We start from the raw sequence: 22,933 nt of genomic DNA, 5'->3' as shown, positions 1-22,933 counted from the left end.
TTGATGTATTTACTCATAGAGGACCTCTGATTCTTGATGTTGCCTCAGTCACGTCTGGCTACACAGCCACATCCTTAACAAGGGAGAAATTGCAAGTGTTTACACTTGAGTTAAAAAAAAACATGATTGTCTCCAGTGTTTGCTTTGTGGGTTTTTTAATATCTGCAGATCTGAAACATTCTTGATAAGTTTACACTTTACACTGATGGTCATCTTACTTTTCCTTTGAAGCACAACAGTTGAGTTCAATTGTTACTCTTCCTAATTATATGCTCATAACAAAAAAAAAAAATTCCTGTAAGTCATCCCTTGCTGTCTGATTGGGATTGTTATGGCATTGCCATAGTGAAAACAAAATCTTGGTCAAGAAACCTCTGTAGCTTCCAGCCTTCATCATGCAAACATGTTTTTCTGTTCTTCAGGCCAATTGACACACTTATGAGACTGGAGCTTGCACTCTTGAGAATTTGCTTAGAATTGTGATTTGCTTTTCTCTCTTACATGGTTGTCTTTGGAATTTAATCTCAAAGATTTTGATAATTGTATAAATGTACCTGAAGTTTTTAAAAAATATGTCACTTCCAAAAAGATTCTGTTACTGATTATGTTGACTAAAACTTAGCATTTTAGCCCTGCCTAGGGTTCATGAGCATAAATGTTTGCAGGATCAAAGCTGCATGTGCCTTCTTGCTGAGTTGCAGTCAGTTACAGAGAGATTGAGTGTCAATAATTTTTAGTGAAATAGAAAAATAATTATCTATAACCAGTCCAAAGCTTTTGCCACTTGTACAAAAATGGAACGTTATCATAATGAGAGCTATTTCTTGGGGGGAAAGAAATGTTTAGCTTTGGCATGTTTAGATTTTGAACAGCACAAAATTAGCAATTGTTTAGAGTCTGAGCTCCATTTGAGTGGCCTCCTTGTGTTTATATGTGTGACTCTTTCTCATGTTCCAGCATATGGGTTAGTCTGGTTTCCTCTTTCACAGCCACATAATTGGAAGAGCTGTGCTCTTTTCCAGAGTTTCTTTACAAGGCACCCCATGGCACTCTTTAATCCGTAGCAGAATTCCCCCAAGAACCCTGGGGAGTTTCAGGTGACCCCAGCAGCCCTGTTCCTCAGCCACCCCTGCCCTCCAGGTGGCTCAGTGCTCCCTGGCCTCAGCTCTCTTGTCCAGGCAGATGCTGATGGTCATCCAAAAGTGAGTCAAGAGCTACAGCCCTCAGTGTTTGCTTTAAAATACTTGGTCAATAATAACACACTATACTACTACGAGGTGCAATATTGTACATGGGATTCAATATATTTTTCTGGCAGAAACCAAGAGCATTAATTCAAGTAGCTTGTCCAGCCCAGCTGGTCAATGTCAAGAGTTAGTTGTATTTTTGTCTTTGTTCATGAGAACAATGGCAAAATGAGCAGCATCAGCAAGCTGAGTCCAGCAATTCCTTCCATCCATGATTATTTTCAATATACAAAGCTGTTGCCAACTTCAGAGTTTTGGCTGGCTGAATAGTCAATCTTTCAAGACTTAGCAAGGCCATGAGTTTTAATAAGATGAAGAGTTGCAGAAAATTTACTGCTAGATACCCCAATTAGTTTTTATTTTTTTTTTTTCCTTTTAAAAAACCCACTTAATACTAGGAAAGCATTAGTCTTTCTTTTCTGGTATTTTATCTTTTTGTCTGGACAAAGCAAGTTGGTTTTAGTTTCACTTGTCACCTAGAGATGTTGGAAAAGGTACACTTTATGTAGCTGCAGGTTTTATTGATCAGCAAGTTTTATCCAAAGTGAAAAGTGTATCTTAACATATAGCAAGGCAGTTTTAGGTGGAGAATGATTAAAAAAACTGACTAACTAACTAATTCAGCATTTTCAGTTTTATTTTTGTGCAGTTCTCGTTCTTTGCTGTTTATTAAGTCACTCAATGTATCTGGAGACTGTGTCAGGTGTTTAATGAACCTGAATGTCACAAAGCTGTTTTGGAATTCCTTCCTGTTGCTGTTGTAAGCTAAATTCCCCAGCTCGGTATCTATCTGTGATTTTCCAGCCAATGCTGTTGTTACCATAAATGTGCATTTCAGCATCAGCTGAACTAGAATATGTAGCACAGCTCAGAGACAGCAATGTAAACAATTTCCTTGATCAGCTAGCATGGCAGAATAGATCATTTTAGCAGTCATGGAAAGCTAAAGCAACGTAGAGTGGCAATTTTCCTGGGAGACCTACCAAGCACCATTAAGACATTAAGTGACTGGTTCTGCTTTTTCTTCACTGAGCAATGAGTCTGATGGTGGCTGCAGAAGGATGTGGTTGCTGACATTGCCAAAGAGTCTCCAGAGAATAATGTGTGCTCAACTAGAATTGCATAGATGTCCATCTCATCTTTTCCATATCACACTCAGCAAGGGGCAAATGATTTCCTTATTCATATGTGTTGTTAAATTTCTGCATAGACATAGAGATAGAACATTGTCTTTTGGGGGTTTTTTCCCCCTGAGCTTGAATAAGCAGAAGGTAGATAGACTTCTCCCTTTGTGATGTAGTCTTAAGTATTCTGAGTCAGGTCTTATGTTTAGCTCATGCTTTTTCATTAATATTATTGCTGTGCTGATCTTTAAAGATGCTCTATTTTTGTGATTCACTTTTTTTTTTTTTCTGTCATAAAACTGCCTAAATAAATCCCAGGAAGAAGAATTGTAGTAAGGGCTCTGAAGGTACATTAGAACAGAAAAGGTTAGCACGCCCATTGGAACACAGGTTTGATTCTGCACACGTGGTATTTAGAGTCACATCTCTTTTTCTTTTAACTCAAGAAGTCACTAATAGATGAGAAATTGAGTAAAAGGACCATAAAAAGGCCACTTTTTATGGCCCTACTCATCCTAGAGTCATTTCTTTAAGCCAAATTTGATGCCTAGAGAGAAGTGCTATTATGTAACCCTAAGGACAGCAGTGATGGCCACTGAATGTGCAGCTGCAGTACAAAAGAAACCTTCCTTAATTGGCATTGCTTAATACACTGTGATCTTCTCTAGAGTTTATAATCTACAGGAGAAGAGGCAAGTGTTGTTTTGTGTGTTTCTGCTGATGTTGGGAACAGTAAACATGGAGGGCTTATGATACCAATACCTTTGTTTTTCCCAAAGAAATGCGCCTAAAAATATTTTGATTTCTCTCTGTGGTGCAGAAAAGTGCCACATTCTGTTAAGAGTCTTTAGGTTCCTCCATTTCACCAATTGCAGTCACTTTTCTTGCTGTTTGATAGGGAGACATGGGGCCAGCAGGACCAAGTGGACCATCAGGAATTCCAGGGCCCACGGTATGGTATTAAATCATCCCACAGCCAGGTGCTGCTGGCTGATTATTTAATCATCCCAAGGCTTGTGCTGCTTTCCAAATTAGGGTCAAGCATTGGGTTTATGTTTTCTTTAACAGGGTTTCCCAGGGAGTGTGGGACAGCCCGGAATGAAAGGTGATAAGGTGATTTAAATATTTTCATTATCTTGGAGATACATAGTTCTTTCAGGCTCTCTTCATTAAAACTTGAGCATAATGTACTTGGCAAAGCTTTCCCTTTTTCTTTTTGATTTCTTTCATCATCTGACTTTTATTTTTTAAATTTTTGTCAGACTCATGATCTGGTAGTATAGACAAGGTTTTCTCTGAACAGAACAGTAACCACTGAACATAATAATATCCATGTCAGTGCCTTTAGACTTTCCTGGAAGAGGTATTTCAGGGCAGCACCTTGCATTGACAAAGATCTGTGTTAATTTTAAATAGTGAATATTGAATTAATCTTTCTCTATTTCTGAAAACTACCCCATTTTAAGCCACACACACATGTCTGTATAAAATTATATATTGTTTAGGGTGAACATGGCCTTGCAGGAGAGCCAGGAGATCAGGGGTACCCTGGAGACAAGGTAAGTTATACCAGCATTGTTTTATAAAATTATCCCACTTCAGCAACTTCATCAGGCTTATGTGTCCCTTAAAATGCAGCAGGTTGGTTGCATAAAGGTAGAATGCAGTAGTAATACTGTCTGGATATCACTGTATTAACATATTTTTAAGAAATTCGGTGCTAATTAAAACTCAGTTATGGGGAGGGTGCACAAAGACAAGTAAAGGGCACAGGCAGAACTCTGGCAGCTGTGTGTATAGAGATGCATCAAGCAGGGGATTAAGGTGTGGTCTCAGTGTTTCTAAGGAGCTGCTGTAAAAGGTATTTTTCCCTTGACCCTTGAGGTTCATCTGCAGCTCACCTGGCCCTGCTGTGGTTAGCAGCAGCACGCAGTCTGGCGTGCTCCTTCACATCATCAAACTGAGATAAATAAGGATCTTCTTTCCTGTTTGGCTAGTACATCAGAAGTCACTGGAATAGCACATCCTGTAAGAACTCTTTTGATGAAAGTTGAATGCTAGAAGATAGTTTTCAACCTGAAGAATTCTTTTGAAGCCTGTTTCAGGTGTCAAGATATAGCAATTTATTGCTTCCAACATAACACAACAATTTTCATGTGTATTTAATAGCTTTCTTTTTTCAGGGTGCTCTTGGTTTACCAGGACCTCCAGGAATCAGAGGAAAACCAGGACCCCCAGTAAGTTTACACATCAAATTTTGTTCTCAGTATATCACTGTGTGTTGTTGATGTTTTTTACTCCTGTTGATATTTGACACTATTGTGTGATGTTTGTTCACAGTGCATGGAATCCCCTAGAAGTGACCTAATTCAAAATGCACAAAGGATGAGGTCTAAGCTGCTTTTATTTCTAGTGACTGGTGTTAATGAGCAAGTCAGATCCTAAAATGTGAGATTTGATTACCAAGATCAGTATAAGTGTCAAATTTTAATAGAGTGCTTAGAATAGTAGATATTCTGGGACAATCACTGGAGGGGGAATGGACTTGTGGGTAATATTTGAAACAAATCCACTGAGAGCTTTGGGAACTTCCAGATGACCCTTTGGACTAGCTGGATTTGCAGGGAATGTGTGAGATCTCATCAATAACAGCCACTCATTTCTCACAGGGATGGGGGTAGTCATGAATTCCTGTATTTACTGATTTTTAGCAGCTTTAACAGCATCTGTGCCCTGCTGCCACTTCTGCTGGGTTTTTAGATGTTGAGGCAGAAAAGGCACACTGCACAGGGTTACCTGGCTCTTCCTCACCTGTTTTAGTGCTAATATCTTTTCACAAGCTGCCAATACTCGCTCCAGTGTCAATTTTCTTATGTACAGTCAAGCCAATAACTGGTAACCTAGTTAGATTTTATGAATGTCATGGGCCCTTAAATTCAATAACACTTTCCTTGTCCTATAGAGTTGATATTATAAACACAAATCCTGCTATGAAATTATGCATATTTGTTTAAGCTTAGATGGGAAAAAATCCTATTTTTTGCTTGTAAAGGTACAAGATTTTTCACTCTAAGATAAGCATGTGAATCAGCCTATCCACAACTGAAAGAGTTGTGGATTTTAAGCACAAGCTAAATGTGACCAACCTTGTGAGTTATGTTAAATTAATCTATGAGACCTCAGTCCTGCCAGTAATAGAAATTTACCTTTGTAGAATGAATTTACAATGCAGTCATTCATGTTAAAAATTAGAGAAATATTTCCCAGGTCAGATCTTAATTTTGCTCAAGTGACATCTACTTGTGGTGTCAGAAAGACCCTGAAAATGTGGAAGAACAGATATAACTTAGAGAAATTTGGCCCATTTTTAGATGGGTTGATATCTGTAAATAATGAAGCTACCATTGCACGTGGATAGGACCTCATTTTGTTATTACTAATCACAAACCTGCCATTTCTTTGTCTATGACTCAATACTTAAAATATATAAGTAAGTGTGTAAACCAATATCCGTAACAGTTGCTTCCTGGACATTTAAATAATATGCAGTTTTTATTGTGAAAACAGCTATATATGTAAAGGAGTTTTTATATAGTTCCTCCCCAAACTCCCAATTTTCTCTGTCCTAAACTAATTTGAAGTTTTTTTGTTGTGACTTCAAAGAGATATGAAGAATTGGTTTTAATAGGTTTGAAGAGAGGAAGGTATAAAATTTCCTATTTAGTGAAAAAGTCATCTCAACATTTCTTTGACCTTTTTGTTAATAAATGTTTTAAAAATATTCACAACCATCTGTTGTTAAAAATAAATTGTCATCAGAAATCTGAACTGTTTGGATTTTTTTCAAGGGGAAAATTGGAGAACCTGGACCACGTGGACCATTTGGTCTCCAGGGACCGGAGGTAAGAAATTGCTTGGTAGTGGTAAATTGAATGTTGGTTCTAAATGATGAAAATAAGAGGGAAATGGGTTTGCTTCATAAAAGACTGTTTTCCTAGTTGAATTAGGGAAATCTCTTTATTCAGTCATATTTGATAAACTCACCCTCCTCCATAAAGTACAGAATATTCTAGCTCATAACTTTTTTCTTCAAAATATGAATGTAGAGGATCTTTGCATACAAAGTAGTTCTTCATTTGCTTATGTGATTAGGATTTGGTGTCTCTTGAATCCTGTTGTTATGGGGCACACCTGCAATGAGAGTCATGTGATTTCTCAGGCACACTTCCATTTGTAAATACTAAAACATGTTTACAAATGGGATTTTCCATTTTCCAGGCCTGGTTGCATATTTATCACTTACAAGAGACACAGAGGGTAAGTCCCAGTCACCTGGGAAGGGTTGCCAAGCAGTTGAATCTGGAAGTGAAGTTTCCTAAGAACTCCTGAGTGCTTTGGAAGTTTATGCAGAAACTCAGTCTCCAAATTGTCCCATTTTTGTGCTTTTTTTGCATTTATATCACAGGCTCTAGGGAAGAATGCTATGGTCTGTGCCAGAAAGACATGTTTATACACAGACACATGTATTTGCTGGAGAGATGAAAGTGGAAATTGTGGATTGTTCTTTCTACTCACCCTTCTGCAACTGATGTATTTTGGGTTTTGTTTGGTTTGTGGTGGGGTTTTTTTGTTTATTTGTGGGTTTTCTTTTTAAAAAAAAAAATATGAATGGAAGATCTATTCTAGCAATGATTCTTTTTCTGCCTTTACATGAGCACATCTCCTCAAAGCAAGGCTCCCTGTTCCTACCTTTCTTATTAGGCAAAAGCTCTCACTGAGAGAAAACTCACTGGAAGTGCCTTGTAGGAGCACCAGGTGGTCTTGTGAGAATTAGTCCCTCTCATTTGGTCAAAGGGTGTGCAGAAAGCACAAAGCCTGCTGTGTGTTGTCCACAGCTGCCACCCTCTGTGGCTCAGGATTTTAGATTTACTCTTCATTGCATGATTTCTTTGCCTAGCTTCCAGCAGGTTAATCCCAAATTATTGGTCTTGAGGCCTGTGCCCCTGCCCCTGGTAGTCCTTCATAGTTCCTTATTCCAAGACAGACATGCTACTCCTTTGTGTCTGGGGAAAAGCTGATCCTGGGCTGGTTACCCTCAGGGCAGAGAGGGATGGGACTCCTTCTGTCTGAAAAGCTCAGCATTTCCCCTTGCTCAGGAGCACACAGCTGCTTTATCATTAGAAGGCAAATAAGGTGCACGATGCTAGATAATTAAAACTTGGGTGTCCAGGTACTTTTTTTTTAGTAATTGTCTGCAAAATGGTCAGTTTAAACTGCAAAGCAATGTTTCTCTTAACTTCAGCCATGCAAGACAGTTCCAAATAAAGTAAGAGGTTTTTCCACCTTTTACTTCATAAGAATATGGTCACCATATGGCAAAATAGAAACAGAAGGGTTGTAGGATAGCAGCATACTGGGATTTCAGACAAATTGAAGATATTAGAAGTTCTATAATGAAAGGAATTTAAAATAAGCAACTTCAAACTGAAGAGTGTATGTGCCCCTCCAGTTACATTGTCTTATAAAAATAAACTAGTTGTTGTTGCCAGAAGTTTAGACACGACCAAATAGATGAACTATGAGCAAATAATGTAGATTTTTCCACAAGAAAAGCCTACTGTCATACATCTGATTAGGTCTCCACTTGAAAACCAGGCAGCTAGCAGGTCAGGCAGGGCTACTTTCCTTGTTCCTGTTTCATTATCTGAATGGTCAGATTTCCTGTGACCCCATGGAGAAAAGGTGCATTATATACTATACTAAATGTTCCCTTGATGTTTCTGGAAATAGAAGAATGTGATGAATTAGTGTTGTTCAAGGAGAGTTCTTTGGATTTAGTGTAGATGTGACAATCCATACCATATGCCTTCTAGGAAAGATTTCATTTTTAAAACCCCCAAAACCTGTACTGGGATTTGTTGGACTTTGCTGTGAGCTGGAGGAACAAGGCTGTGTCTGCCCCGTGGCAGAACCTCTCAAACTCTGCTTCCAGCTATTCCTCTCTCCTTTTGTCCAACATTAAGACAGTAGGATTGATAAGTGTGCCCTGTCCCTGTTTGTTTTGGGTACATGTGTTGTAAGAACCTGGGGATCCTTCGATCTTTCCAGTGATGCATTTGAGTGTTTCATTCCCAGTGCAAAGAACAAGTAGCCCTGTCCCTGATTTTCTCCCCATGTAACCTGCAGTACCTCTGGCACTCCAGCAGCTGAGCTCTGTGACCATCTCTGCACAGCCATGGGAGCAGGGCAGGCAGACTCTGATCATCCTCACGGGGTTTTGTGGGTTGAAATCACCAGTGAGTTGCTTCCTAAGTCTTTCCTCTGCAGCTGTGCAGCCAAGGCACACCAGGTCAGAGCTGAAATAAGCCACCCACCTCTAGCCAGGGTCCATTTGGGACCTGCAGTGCTGCTGGCAGGAGGGCAGAGGGAGGGACAGAGGTCTGGCTCTTGCCTCTGGGTGGCCAGACGAGTTTTGGCTGCCAAGTGACTCTCTGGGTGCAGGAGTCCTGCACTGTCAGGCCAAATTCTCTTCTGGGTGTGCTTCTGCTGAGCCAGGGTCTGTCTTGTGCCTGAATGCCTGCTGCTCACCAACCACTGGATGTGCTCAGTGAACGCTTTATGGGGTGGGCTCTTCATCAACTGACACATTGTGCTGCTTTGTCATGCATCTGAAAATGAACTGCCAAAAGATGAAATTTCTGTGGAGCTTTGTGTTATTGGCATGACAACTGGAAAGTGCAGATCTGACTGTTCTAACCCACCATGTCTCAGTTTGCTGTGCACAATGAAATATGCAGTGCTTATTGTTAATGTGATTGAAATTAGACAAGCCTTTGACAGGCTTCCACATGTATTCAGAATACAGAAACGTTAAGATTTACACATGTATGAAACAACTCACCCCTTGGAAACTATTTAAGGTCTATAAATAAGTAAATTTAAAATTAAGAAAGGGCAAGAAAAAAAAATTCTAAGGAATTGACTTAACTCTTCAATGTCTTTCAGTAGACAGCAGTGGCCAGGATTTTAAGAACAGCACCTTTTCTTTTGAGCTGTCTAGAAATCAAGGGTGATGCAAGTCAGTGTTCTAGATGTGAGTCTCAGGGCCTTGGTCACATGTAAATAATATGCTCTGTGCCACCTAGAGGCATGTTGGAATTGTTGCACAGCTCTGCTTGTAATTGCTGATTTATGGCAAAAGAAAGGGAAACCACTGCATTTCATAATATTCTCACAAAACTGATGTATTGTGAAATGTTGAGTGTTAGAGTTGTTGCCCATCTTCTGAAAATTCAGACCATTTTAACTCTTTAGTGGCTTTCTTTCAGACTCATTAGCATCCAAGTGCTAAACCTGATTGTTAAAAATTGTTCTGTGTATGTGTTTTTTGTTTCCACTATTGGAAAAAGTATGCATATATTTTAATTTGGCGTGATTTTCTCTTAATGAAGAAGGAAACTTGTTCTTTCTAGTGTCAGACAATGGATTTGCTTAGATGTAGTAATGAATATTTTGCTCAGAGAAAGTGGCAGTCTTGCTGTTTTCAGATGGTCAAAATTTAATGAAATGTGGAAGTTTATTAAAGAAGCAAAATCTTGGCAGAGGACTGAATGAGCAGTGTGATAAACAAAGGGTCAATTACCAATGCTTTATTTTATCCTACAAATGTAAGGTCATGTATCCTCTCTGGATGTTGATGAAATTTACCTCACTACTACTTAACCACTACTGTATTGCATAAAAGTTAGTGGCAGCATTTTTTCCCCCCTTAAAATACACTCATTTCTTCCAAAGAAATCTAGCTGGAGCTGAATTCCTGTGACACAGAGGTCTCCTCATGGTGTCCCAAGTCAATATCTGCTGGCCAGGTGGTTTGCAGCGATTATTTCAGTTGATTCCTTTCCTGCGCATCCTTACTTTTTCTTTTCTAACAGCTTGACCTACACTAGAGTGCATTTCACAAGGGCCTGTTCTGAATAATGCTCCATGCTGATGACCTTCAGTTGGTGCCAGCCAGACCTCGATTATCCCCTGCTGCTCTGAGGCAAAAGGCTCTCACCTTTTCCTTAATCCTGCCCTGATCTTGTCCTTAACGCGTGGCCGCGGATTAAAGGGCTTCGGCTGCTCTCTCAACTTTATGGAAAGAATAGTTGGATTCATAAGTGCAGGACCTGGTGTAGGCTGTTCTCTGGGGATTTTTTTGTGCCTCCAAACCAGTCCAATGGTTTAATTTCAAACATTGCTTAGCGGATAAAAAGTCTTATCGTAAGAGAAATTAAATCCATGCTGACATCTGCTAAATTGAGTTTAACAAAAGCTGCCTAAAATCTGTCACTTCTCCAAGTCCTTTCAAGGAAACATAATGGATTTTGACATTTTTTGGGATGGTGGAACAAATTTATTTCTTGTTTCTGTGACTCAGGTTTATTAAATGAATGAACAGAATCAAAACAAGTACATTGAAAACATTCCTACTCTGCAAATCATTTGTCTGTATGATTTCTTTAGGGTTTTCCAGGAGATATTGGTGTACCTGGATTAAATGGCCCTGAAGGTCCTAAGGTAAGATTATATGAAAACCTATTAAAAATAACAGTAAATAGTGTTGATCTCTGAGGAAAAGGCTCTGAGAGATGGACACTGGCATTATGAGAAGATAATCCTACTGTCAGAATGCAGGTACTTTGCCTCAGGTATTTATATGAGGAAGTTGTTTGAATGTTTAATATTGTCCACACAATTCTGAGAGTAATTACAGTATTAGGTGGAAGCATGTAATGGCAAAATAAGCTTGAGAAAATGCTCTGTAACTAGAAAGTAGCAAATGTTTCACCTGTACTTAAATAGAATGCATGCCAAATGTATGCAGACCTTTTTATTACTTTGCTTCCACCTGTACTAAAAATTGGTTTTAACCATTTTTAAAAGAAATAGTATGTGAAGGTATGGAAAATGTGTGAAATTTATGCGCCAGATTAAATTACAGATAAAATAAATTTTCTCCTTCATTGTTATATCTATTATCTACAAAACTGTGCCAGAATAATTTAGCTCCTGCTCTTTAGTAGACTAAGATTTTAGACCCAACTCAGGCAATAATTCACATGGATAGAGTTTTCAATGAAGCTTGGACTAAAAGCCAATGTAGGAAATTTCTGTTGAATTGGAAATGGGTAGAGACTAACAGAAAAAGTGCAGGTAGCTCAGAAATTAACCCAGAGGAAAATGACTGGATGATATCTAAAGATTAACTGCTTATTGAAAGGCAAATACCAATGAAGTTCCTCACTCATCAGCCTTGGGACTATTCTTACATTGTGTTTTCTGTGGTGAATAGGCACAAGCATGGCAGAATGAAATCTGTATATGAAACCAAGTTGAGCATCTTTAGATTATCCAAAAAAATGCACTTTTTGCTAATTCTTTCCACTTCAGTTATTTCTGATGGATTCATGCAAGGACTAAAACAATAAATCCCATTATAAACTTAGACCAAAGACATTGCCAGATCTCTGAAATGAAAGCACAATAATGCAGTTAGAAATTAAGTGAAATTGTAGAACATATGAGTCAAGATGTCTCATTAATGCCACTGCTCAAAGCATGAGAAGGCTTTATCTCTGTAGTACATTGCTGGGCATTTTTATTCCAGAAGGATTTGGTCAAGTGAGACTAGATGGAGAAATAATACTTGAATGGCTTTATTCTGAGAGGCAGTTTGTTCACTTGACCAAAATTAAGGCTTTTTTGACCTTTAAGTAAACCAGAGGGCAGAAACTGGTGAGGCAAAATAACTGTGCAAGACCAAAAATATCATTTGACCAAGAACAAATCATACAGATTGTCTATGAATAAACAGACATGGAAATTACAACATTTTCTATCAAAAGAGTTGTGAAATTCTGTAGCAAACTGCACACAAAAATTTACTGGGGAGCAGTAAATAATTTAAAGATATGGTCTTATTTGTGCCTGGAAGATTGTACCAATACCTCCATGTCAAAGCTGATCATTCTTAAGAACTTCTCAAAAAATCCAGTTGCTGAAGCCCTAGCCAATGTTTTCTCTATCTCTTCTCTTTCAACCATGGCAAAAGCCTTCTACCAAAATAGACATGAATTGACTAGGAAGGCTGAGAGCTAGTTATCTGATGGGGCAAATGGAGGAAAAGTTAAAATGTGTCTCTAGAGGGTGTCCACCTTCAATTCTGATTCATTGCTTTGCTGACTTGTGGATGTGCATGTCTGCATAATGTTAGCCTGTGAATGAGTTTGTCTGCTGCTCTTGTGTTTCTGAGTTACCTGAGTGTTCACCAAAAAAACCCTGTGGTGGTGAAAGACTCTGTCTTGGGTCTAGGGGAAATAGAGAAATGCAACAGTTCTTGTGCTGCAGTTCAGCTTTAACTGCCCAAGATTATACATGAACTACATAACAGAACTAATCCCCTCTGCTCAGTTTCTTCAGTGAGAGCAAATTGTTGCACGTTGCATCTGAGGATTTTCTGTTAGAATTCTGTTTCTGTTCAATACATCTGTTACAGATGTGTTGCCTTTTTGCAGATTCCAGAGAATAAAGTTCCTAAGAGGAGGACTGTAAAGTTTGAGACTCCATGTTCCTTTGGTACAGAAATTACAGCTGAACCAGATTCGGGGCTCTCCAGCACATTTGGTGTTGGAGACAAAAGCTTAGACAGCCTGCCCTGGTCAGGGAGAACTGATGGCTTACATTTGAAAAGAAGGATTACCAAACTGGAAAAACTCTTATACTGCTCCCAGTACTGAGGGAGAAGCTCTGCATGGCTTTGGAATTGTTTAGCTTTTGGGATTCCCAGCTGCCTCGAGTTGACTGCAGTTCTAAAATTTTCCTCCAGCTTTTATTTTTAGAAAACTGTTCTCATTATGCTGCTATTTTCCTCATGTTTTTGCTTATGCTTCCTCAGAAGCAATACCCATTTTAAAAGCCAAGGAAGCAGGGTAAGCTTTATTTTTTAGCAGTTGGTGTGGGATAAATTCAACTTCTTGGACATTTAAGCTCTATTGAGTGTGATCAGCTGTCTGTAAATGCCAGTAGAAGTTCTGAACTGTATATTTTCTCCAAATTAGTGAAATAATCAGCAAATCTGACCTTTCTAAATCAGTGTTCAAAGGATTTATTATGTAATTTGGTCTACAAAACATTACTCAGCTTGGAAACAATATTTTAGAAGGTGTTTGATCTTGCTCCACCACTTATTAAAAAAATTCCAAAACACCCATTTTTTTAAAAAAGAGAATAAGAATGTTTTTAAGAAGTTCTGAAATAACTTTGTTTGTTCCCTATGTTATTCTTTGCAAGTATTTATGCTCTCTAACCAAGAAAAATGAGAGGAAAAGATGGTCAGAATATGCTGACTACCACTGTAGTTTTTCCAGCAGTATGTGTTGTACCATGGAAGAAGCTAAGAGCTTCCTTCCCCTGTTAACTTATGTTTGTTTGTATAACACTTTTTAATAAACTGATTTTTAGGAGTTTCACCTCTTCTGGAGGATGGTCAGCTGGGAAGTTATGCATGTGAAATACAGGATACCCCATTTGCTGACTCCAGTTTTTTTCCAGACACTTTGGCACATGGGTATTGACTCCCTTCATTTTCTGTTTTTGCCCGAAACCCCAAAGAGGAGATGGAAATGTCATTAAATATTAATATTCAGTTTACAGCCTGAAACTTGTTTTTTCTGTATTCAGTTCAGTGAAGTGGAAGGATGTGTGCAGCAGCAGTGCTGCTGCCATTTCCACTGTGCAGTTACACTGCACCGAAATCCTTATCTCCTAATGGGCTTTGCTGCTAGAATAAAACAACAGCTGTGCCATTGAGAAAATGTCATTACTAACCATAGGAGAATATTACTCATCTAGTAATATTTGAATTACTGCTGAAAGCCCTGCTGTCACCTCTGTGGTGATATGTCCAGCAGCACTCCACCCCAGTCCTTCCCAGACTGAGGGGCTCTTCCATGACACTCACCACCTTGAGATGGCCTGCTCCATTTTTCTCTTCCATTTAACTTTGCCTGCTGAGTAAATTGTTACTGGACCAATGCCTGGACCAAAGTCTAGACTTCAGCTTCATTAGTGCACAGTTAATAAGGCTTACACTTTCCACCATGGCTTTCCTCAGAGGATAATCATATCTCTCCTAAAGGGCAGCTTCTTTGTTCTTGTTGTTTTATCTGATATTGTTAAGCTTAGGTTTCCCAGAACATTAATATGTTTACACTTTTTTTTTGTTGTACTATGCCAGGTCAAGTGCTTTTCCCAATTATCCCATTGTAATTGGGGTCCCCAAGGTTTTTGATACACTGCTAGCTGCAAAGTCTTTTTAGCAAAGTTTTGAAAATGTTGGTGTGAGCAGTCATGAAAACTCCGAGCTGGCAGAGGTTGGTGCTTTATCTCTGGGCAGCTGATTATAATCCTAATAATCACAAGTAGTTTGGGACAAGCTAGTGCTCTAAATTCACTTTGTAGTTTCTTCCCATTGCAAAGTTGTCAACATGTGTTATTCTCAAGACTTCCCTAATACAAGGTCTGCACATTGATAATGCTTTCATCTTACCATGGTAGTGTGCTTTACCTCTTCCAAAAGAGAGAAGTTCAAATGTTTTCTTATTTCCTTCTCACAACACAAAAAGAATAATGCTTCAGCAAAACCTATGTATAAGTTTTTATGATGTTTGGTTTTCTGCACCTTTGCCTGGCTTTCTATGGGAAACACCATGAACAGTGGTAAGGCTTTGGGTCTGCTACCCCGGTTTAGGGATTTGGTCCCGGTTTGTACAGGAGAGAAACGAGACCAGGGTGATTTTTGTCAGCTGCTGCAAGTTCTCACTGTGTCTGTTTGGATGTTCAGGGAGCTCTGGGTGACCGAGGGCCTCCAGGGCCACAGGGCCCCAAAGGAGTTGAGGTAAGATGAAAAATGATCCAATTAAGAGATTATATTTCCAAGTTGTGAGGGGTTAAGAGGGTTAGACAATGGTTAGGTGTGTATGGCACTGTCGAGCAAAACTTCAAGTTTTCTTTGGCATTTTGGCCAGTGTTTTAAAAAGTTTTTAGTGGCCTTATGGGGATGTGCATCCATTATGTGATTTATTTTAATTTTAGTGGACTCTCAGATAATAAATGTCCAGAGCTGTATGTGGTTGTTTTAGTTAAACTGGGAAGATGGGGAGGAAGGAAATGGGAGCTGTATGGAAATAGAAAGCATGTACCAATTTAATGACAGTGTCCTAGATACTCATAAGTAAATACTTAGACCCCTATTAACTGAAAGGGGAGAAAGGCAGTTCCTCATCTTATAGATTCATCAAGTTTTCTTAATTCATCATCATAAAAATAAAAGCTCATATCTTGTATGCTAAAAATAATTAAAATAATTTAGTTGGTGATTCTGAAGATAGATCTCTAGACTTCTGAGGAGCTAAATGATGGGCTTCTATACCAGATACCGAGGGAGTGAAAGCTAACAGTGGCACAAGGGTCTGTTTCCAGGTGTTTCTGTCAGACTTGGACTCAGACAAACACACATGAAGCTTAGGATGATATAATAAATACAAACAGTTGCCTGCAGACTTTATTTTTTAAAACTAGACTTGTCATCAAGATCATTGAATTCCTGATTTCTTTTAGGGAGAAGTAGGACCAGCTGGACCTGTTGGAGGAGTCGGCCCAAGAGTAAGTACGAGGAATTTTGGTAGGGCAGGCTGTCAAATACTGCTTTGAAATGGAAGTGTTCTGTGAGACATGACTGTGATAAAATGGCATCTCCTGAATAAATTTGTGTTTTTCCTCAGAACATGCTCAAAGCAGAGCTGGGAGGGGAAATTATTTTCCATACAAAGGGTTTGAAAGGAAATCACTGCTATAGTGCACAAAATATAGTGCTCCTCTGAGACAGATGAAACTGCCATGCACCTCCTGGGGATTGAACCAGCTGATATATCAAAATATTTCTACTGGGGAAGAACCTACTCAGCTCACAGGGAGAAATAGAAAGGATGTATGCTTTAAGAAATCTACCAGAAACCTGGCAGATAGTTACTGAGAACAATAAAGCTGGAAGGTCATGATGCTGTTTATGCTGACATGTTTTAAAAGATAGAAGTTTAAAGCTGTCATCCAATTTTTTGGTTAGTTATAAAAATATACAGTTGTCTAAGAATATTTCAGTGAACTTGAAGCTTATTTTTAGAAAATTTCTACACTAAAATGGATACTAAGCTGCTCTAGGGATTGCAGGAGTCTCTAAGTTTATTGAGTGCAATTTGATCTTCTGCCTTTACGTGATTTGATTATGTGTGGTAATCACCGACTTGGCTTTCATTATGGATGACTTCCCATTTCTTGCATGAGTTTGAGAGTCTTTTCCACTGTTTTCTGCTTTTGGAGGGATATATGCATATGTCATTTTTCCTGTTCAGTAGCTAGTCAAAGCTGGGAATTTGCTTTCTGTTAAAAATTATATTAAAATATTTATTTGCCGCATAGATTAGGTGTTAAGACAAACAAACCCATACCAAAACCAAAAAAGGCAAAAGACCAAACACAAAACCTTCCCAAAAAAGTCTTTTTGTTTTTCAGCTGAGGAAAACATGCAAAAAATTAAACAGAATTTCAAAACATTCAGTAACTTAGTTCAATATTGAGTTTAATCTGTCTGAGCTTCTGCCGAGAGGCTCATGGAAATTCTTATTTTGGCTGCATCATCCTCTGAGTCTCCTCCTTGGGCAGGGCTTCATGGCTGGACAGCAGCTCCCATGTTGTGCTGTGAAAAGTGGAAAAGAAGATGCTGCAGTGGGTGACTCATGGGCAATGAGACACCCACCTTCCATCCTCCACGTCACCAGGGCCACCATCAGCTGCTGTCAAAGTGACCCAGGAGGAGACATTTTTGTGTAGCCTAGCAAACTGAAATATTTTTTATCTCTTATGGGTCAATTTGACCTAAATTATTTAGGTTTTTATTTCTCTCAGTGGGAAGAGTGCACACCATTGGCATGTCTTGTGGCTCTCTGGTTTCTCTCTCACAGCTAGCTGCTGAGAGCAGAGTCTGTGCATCTGAAGGGAGCCCCAGGGCTGCTGGCTCCAGACATATTTTAGTAGCTTGCTGGCTAACATCCCCTCCTGAAATGAGAGCTAGGGGAAAAGGGAGTTTTGCTTGATGGGCAGCTCTGCCTGTTTTTCCTCCTTGTCCAGGGGCCCAGAGGCTCTTGCCTGGATTCTCTGGCTTCTCTTGACTCCAGCTGTTTCACAGCTCCAGGCCAACTGGTTTGTGCTGCTGCTCTGCACTCTGCTCCCACCTCTGCTTGTCCTTGGTGCTGCCCTCCCAGTGTGACACACTCTGTGACTGTGTGGGTGAGAGCCACAGCCAGGGCTGACATCTCACAGAGCCTAGCAGGACTGAGTCAATAGGCTGCTGAACACATCTGGCTTTTTAAATTATGCTTCCTCCACTGCAATTTGGTGTTCATTTGATTGCCATAGCTTTTGCTTCCATCTTCCAAGAAAGGAGTTTTGAGAAGTGGATGTTACACCTGAAAGCAAACACTGTCCCAGCTGTGTTGTCACTGCGCTGATTAAACAGCCATGGGGCAGAGGAGGGGCCTGAAGAAGTGCTCTGGCCATGCATGGCCCCAAGGCACCATCAGCTGTCAGCTCTGTCTTCAGCTGACAGATGTGTTTAACTTGTGCTTTGCAGCCTCCAGGAGTGGGAATTCTTCATTTTCCTCATCAGACTGCTTCAGTTGTTTGCCTGGTTTACAGTCCTTTTTTCTAATGTCTAGCTGTTCTGTCTGAAAGCCTTGCCTGTCTTTTTCTCACTACAACCTTGCTTCCTGCCCCACAGACTTTATTTGTGGGCATGGTTAAATAGGTTAGTCCCCTTTTCAGCCACTGGTACCTTAATTTGCTGGGGCTTGTCTGAGGTAGGTCAAGTATCCTTGTAGGTGATGTACTGTAACCCTTTCCTTATTCCTATGAAACAATAACAGAGCAGGTTTCTAGTGCTTCTGGAATTCTCAGCTCTTTTACAATTCCAGGCCAAAATATCCAATCCCTGGTTCAGGTTTAGGCATGTGGCAAGCTGGCAGCCATAAAATGTCACCTCATTTTTCTCCCTCCTCCCTCCCCTGCCCTTGTTTCTACCATTTGCTTTAAAAAACATGAAAGAGACCAAAGACCCCTGGGACTCACCTGAGCAGTGCTGCCATCAAACAGCTCATCTTCTGCTGGGACAGAAGTGAGTGTGAGCCTGCACAGGGCTTCTCAGTCCCCACTCAAAGGAGAATTCCCAGGATGTTCCCCTGCACACTCAGGATGTATCTCAGTTCCAAAGACTTCACTCTGTCTCAACTTTGGAAGAGGTGTTTGAGCTGAATCTGATCACATCATTTGATCTTTCATTAATTCCTTTCCAAACCTTCCCACCCATTCAATTCCAAAGTCAAATACTTACATTCTCTCAAATTTATCCTTCTACATTAAAAAAAAAAAAAAAAAGTTGGGTTTTTTTTTTTGTGGTGCTTGCTTATTTGTCCCATGAAAATACAGGAGTTGTCATGCTAAAGGTGTGATTGTTTATTCAGTGCCCACCCAGTTAACCCTCTCTCTCAAAGACTGTCCAAATATTAACACTGGAACTGTCAGTGTAGCTCAGCTCACTCAATGCAAGCATTGGTGCTTCTTTATTTTTTTTTTAGTATCTTCATTGCTGGAGAAGAAAATGCCTTTAAAAGAGTGGAGATTGTTTTAAACCAGAAAGTAAAAAGGATCTGTTGCAGGTTGATTCCTTTATGAGCTACATGTGTTAAACAGAAGCTGGATTTTCTCCTCATGATAGTGGAAAATGTTCTCAAATCTGCCCCACTCCCCCAGTGCAGTATTTTTTGGAAGTGCCTCCCTGTGGGCTGAAGGCATGTGGGAATCTTATGGAGGGATTGAAGCAGAATGACAGTGAGAGATATTTATATACACACCTGCACATAGCATTGGGAGGTGAAAGGAAGCACAGTTGGTCGCTGTTTCCTGAAAGAGAAGGGTAGAACTTGCAGTTAATATTTTAGGAAACAGGCATTTCCTTTGGGATTACCCTGCCCTGGAAGAGTAATTTTCTCAGGGATTTACAAGTAGAAAAGCAGCCATCCCTACTTTAACCTTCTGTCAGTGGCTTTTCCTCCATGTATAAATGTATTGTATTTCTGTTTGAAGCCAAATCCATGTGTTTCAGATTGCTTTACCAGTTAAATCCACTTGTTCCATTTTCTGATCAACTTCCATCTGTTCCATGTCCTTTGCAGCTAGTATATAGCTGAGGAATGACAGCCAAGAAACCTTTACAAGCTGTAACTCCAGTTCAGCTCTCATAAGGCTTACAATTATCAAGGCAGTTAATAGGGGCCACTAGTTTTCTTTTGATGAATTTCACTTGAAGCATTTTTGTATAGAAAGACCTCAAGTTTCTTGACAACAGAGTGGTCAAACAGAATGTAGTGACCTGCAGAGCCCATCACTTGTTCTTTGAGCCTTGTGGAAAGACATGACTTGCTTTATCTGCTTCTCTCAGAACTTCTCTTCATGGTCTTTTCTCCCTGCATTCTTGGCTTTTCCATATATTAGTCCATTGGCAAAAACAAAAATATGTTCCTAAAGTGGTTTTATTTGTTGGAACTTGTTGGGCAGAATGAAATCACTCAGGTGGGCAAAGAGAATGAGAGTTATAGAAAGGGATTAATATGAGAAGTCGTGGAACCTGCTGAGACAATTCAATACCATTTTAACCCACATAGTGAATTATTTCTCAGGTGCCCAGAAACGAACACATACATACTCTGAAAGGCAGGAACAGAGCAGCTGAAGCAAAAGAGCCAAATGAAAAAACGCCATCTCTTTTTAAGAAAAGTTTTATTGTCTGTTGCTCTAGTTGCTCTTTTCTCAGCTTATGTGGAATGGAAAACTCTTATTATGGACTCTGGCCATTCCAATTATGCAGTTTGCTGGAACAGCCACTGAGCATTTCTTTTTAGGACCAATCTGCATGGTTTTGATACTGAATCATTAAAATGTTGGATTAATTTTCTTTCTCCAGTTGTCAGCCTCCAGCAATCTCATCAGCAACTTGCTCAAGAGCCAGGTCCAGTCCCCTGGACCTTTGTTTGCTGGACCAGGGCCTTTTCCTCAGAGCAGATGGGGAGAGTTTGTCTAGGCAGGGCTGTGTGTCCGGATAGACAAATGGTCAGGCTGTGTTTTATGTTGTGGAGGAAGTAAAGGGTGCTGGGAGGGAAAAGAGTTTCTTAAAAGGGAGACATAATTACCTTATAAACATCCAGTTGGAAATTAAGGGGGAGAGCTTTCTGGTTTGTGTGCCTTTGTGTGAGTGGTGACAGAGGGAGGGATGCATGCTGTAAAGTGCTTCAGAGAGCCTGTCCCTTTGTGGCCTCCTGCTCTGATTGATGCTGCTGCGTTTCTTCTGGCTGGCAGTGTTATTGCCACGGTATCAGAGCAACCAGATCTGCCAGCAGCAAAATGCCAGTGCCAGAGGCTCAAAATCATCAACTTTCTAAAGGAGGAGGAGAGGGTGTTTGAGCTGATTCTGTCTGGTTGAGGAAGGACAGTTATGACACCAGACCCTGAAGTCTAAGCACCAAATTTTATTCGTGTTGAGTCCCTATTCTGCTGGAATTAACCAGGATAGAACATTGCCTTGCCTTTTTTTTTGTCTCCCTAATATGTTTTTTCTATGTGAAATTGAAATGTGTTTCAATCTTGGATTGTGATAGTTTTTCCTCAGTGTGAACTGCTGTAAGACTTAATACAAATTTTGCTCACTGTTCCAGTATTTGATGAAATATTCAACAGTGTATTTTCAGATAGATTTCTAAATACAATTACTTAAAATTTTTCTATTAAGTATTACTAAACTGTACATTTTTAGTGCATGTATTTTGATTAATAGATAAACTGGGATGAAATTACCTTTTGGAAATAAAATATTTACAATATTTTATTCTAATCCTTACTTTAGGGAAAGCCAGGACAGAAAGGTTATGTAGGTGATCCTGGGCCAGAGGGTTTGAAGGTAAGTGATGGTTTTATTATGAAACAGAATGTATTTGGAATGGAGTTATACACAGCTATTTACAGTGACATACCAGTGAAAGCACACGTAATATAAATGTGTATCATGCTGATGATTCTGTTTCTTGCAAGATCCCATTTTGAGAAAGGAGAATATTGTACAGGAGAGAGGGTTTCTAGGAGACAGGGATGTGTGAGCCAAGACTGCACCTGCTAAAATGAAATTGAGCAGCCTGGGAAGGTGAGGGTGCCTGGGCCAGGGGGCAGCGAGGGACTCAGGGCAGCTCCTACTCTGGCAGGATTTTGGAACTGTGGATGGGGATGAGATGAAGGGCTGCAGCTCAAAAGAGGAGCTCCTGGCAGCAGAATTTCCCAGTGCTGATCTGCAATCTGTGTAAACAGTGCCCAAATAACTGTTCATCAGTTCTTGGATAACTGGATTATAGTCACAGCCAGATAATGAAAAGTGCTTATACACCCAGCTTCTACCTGTGAAACACACAGCAGACTGTTCCACTTATGTAACAGTGTTATTGTAGAGAACAGAATTAATCAATACTTAATGGCAGCTTCAAGATTTTGGGGGAAAGGGGAGAAGTTTATTAAAATGTCATTCAAATGTCAATTTTCCTAATATTTCATAACAATATTACATAATCAATAAAGTGCACAGGCAATATCTATCTTTGAAGCAATAGTGAAATAGTGAAGGTAATTTCCTGAAAGAAAGATTTAAATAAAAAATAGAATAATTATTTTTAGTGTTTGCTGACCTAATGTTTCATGAGCACTTAATTGATAGTTTTTATTTTTGCAGGCAAATCCTGAATTCATTAGGACATCATTTTACCAAATCAAAATTAGCCACTGACAAAGTTGGTTTCGGTAACTTAATTTTAGCTTTTAAAGTTTTAACTGGCAGATGTAATTTAGGAAATGAAGAGGATCCTAGGAAAACAGAGGACTTTAATATTCACATATGAAAGAAATTACTTTTCTAGTGAACTAGATCATCTGTTTTCTACATTTAACAGGGAGAACAAGGAGACCAAGGAAACCTTGGAAAAACTGGTGAAGCAGTAAGTTTGAATTCTCTTTCTGGTTTAATTTTTAATTCTGTTTTATTTGCGAGCAAATGAAAAATTGGTTGCAGACACTCTCTGATGAAGTTTGCCTCTATTTGAAGCTGTAGTATGTCAGCTGTACCTTTGTAATCTTTAAGATTCATACTATTTAAAGAAACTTCCCATTTAAAGCATTTTCCAAAATTAATTCTGCTTTTCTCCCGGTCTGTTGTGTGAATATTGCAGGTGGTTGTAGGGATTTTCCAAGGCATGTTCATGTAAGTGAACAAGGGATCCTTTTCCAGTACGTCATTCCAGAGGCTGCATTTAGCCTGAGATGTATTTTGCAGGCTTGTTCCCTCTGTGCTCCATAAAAACACAGAGCTCAAGGTGA

General features: G+C 39.5%; 1 protein-coding gene across 1 annotated transcript in view; it reads left to right on the top strand.

Annotated features, from left to right (window-relative positions):
* Positions 1 to 22,933, top strand: part of COL24A1 (collagen type XXIV alpha 1 chain) — a gene marked incomplete at its 3' end in the record, with an annotated part of 117,400 nt that overhangs the window by 43,154 nt on the left and 51,313 nt on the right. Inside the window, exons 15-24 of the mRNA XM_084211809.1 lie at positions 3,270 to 3,323; positions 3,440 to 3,484; positions 3,877 to 3,930; positions 4,555 to 4,608; positions 6,220 to 6,273; positions 10,880 to 10,933; positions 15,258 to 15,311; positions 16,034 to 16,078; positions 21,423 to 21,476; positions 22,510 to 22,554. Of these exons, the coding sequence (XP_084067935.1) occupies positions 3,270 to 3,323; positions 3,440 to 3,484; positions 3,877 to 3,930; positions 4,555 to 4,608; positions 6,220 to 6,273; positions 10,880 to 10,933; positions 15,258 to 15,311; positions 16,034 to 16,078; positions 21,423 to 21,476; positions 22,510 to 22,554 (513 nt within the window). The remainder of the gene's footprint in view (positions 1 to 3,269; positions 3,324 to 3,439; positions 3,485 to 3,876; positions 3,931 to 4,554; positions 4,609 to 6,219; positions 6,274 to 10,879; positions 10,934 to 15,257; positions 15,312 to 16,033; positions 16,079 to 21,422; positions 21,477 to 22,509; positions 22,555 to 22,933) is intronic.

This window comes from Fringilla coelebs, assembly GCF_963513975.1.
Source record: "Fringilla coelebs genome assembly, chromosome: 9".
Taxonomy (NCBI): domain Eukaryota; kingdom Metazoa; phylum Chordata; class Aves; order Passeriformes; family Fringillidae; genus Fringilla; species Fringilla coelebs.
The sequence above is the reverse complement of the archived record's forward strand: the minus strand, read 5'-3'. Positions and strand labels throughout refer to the sequence as shown.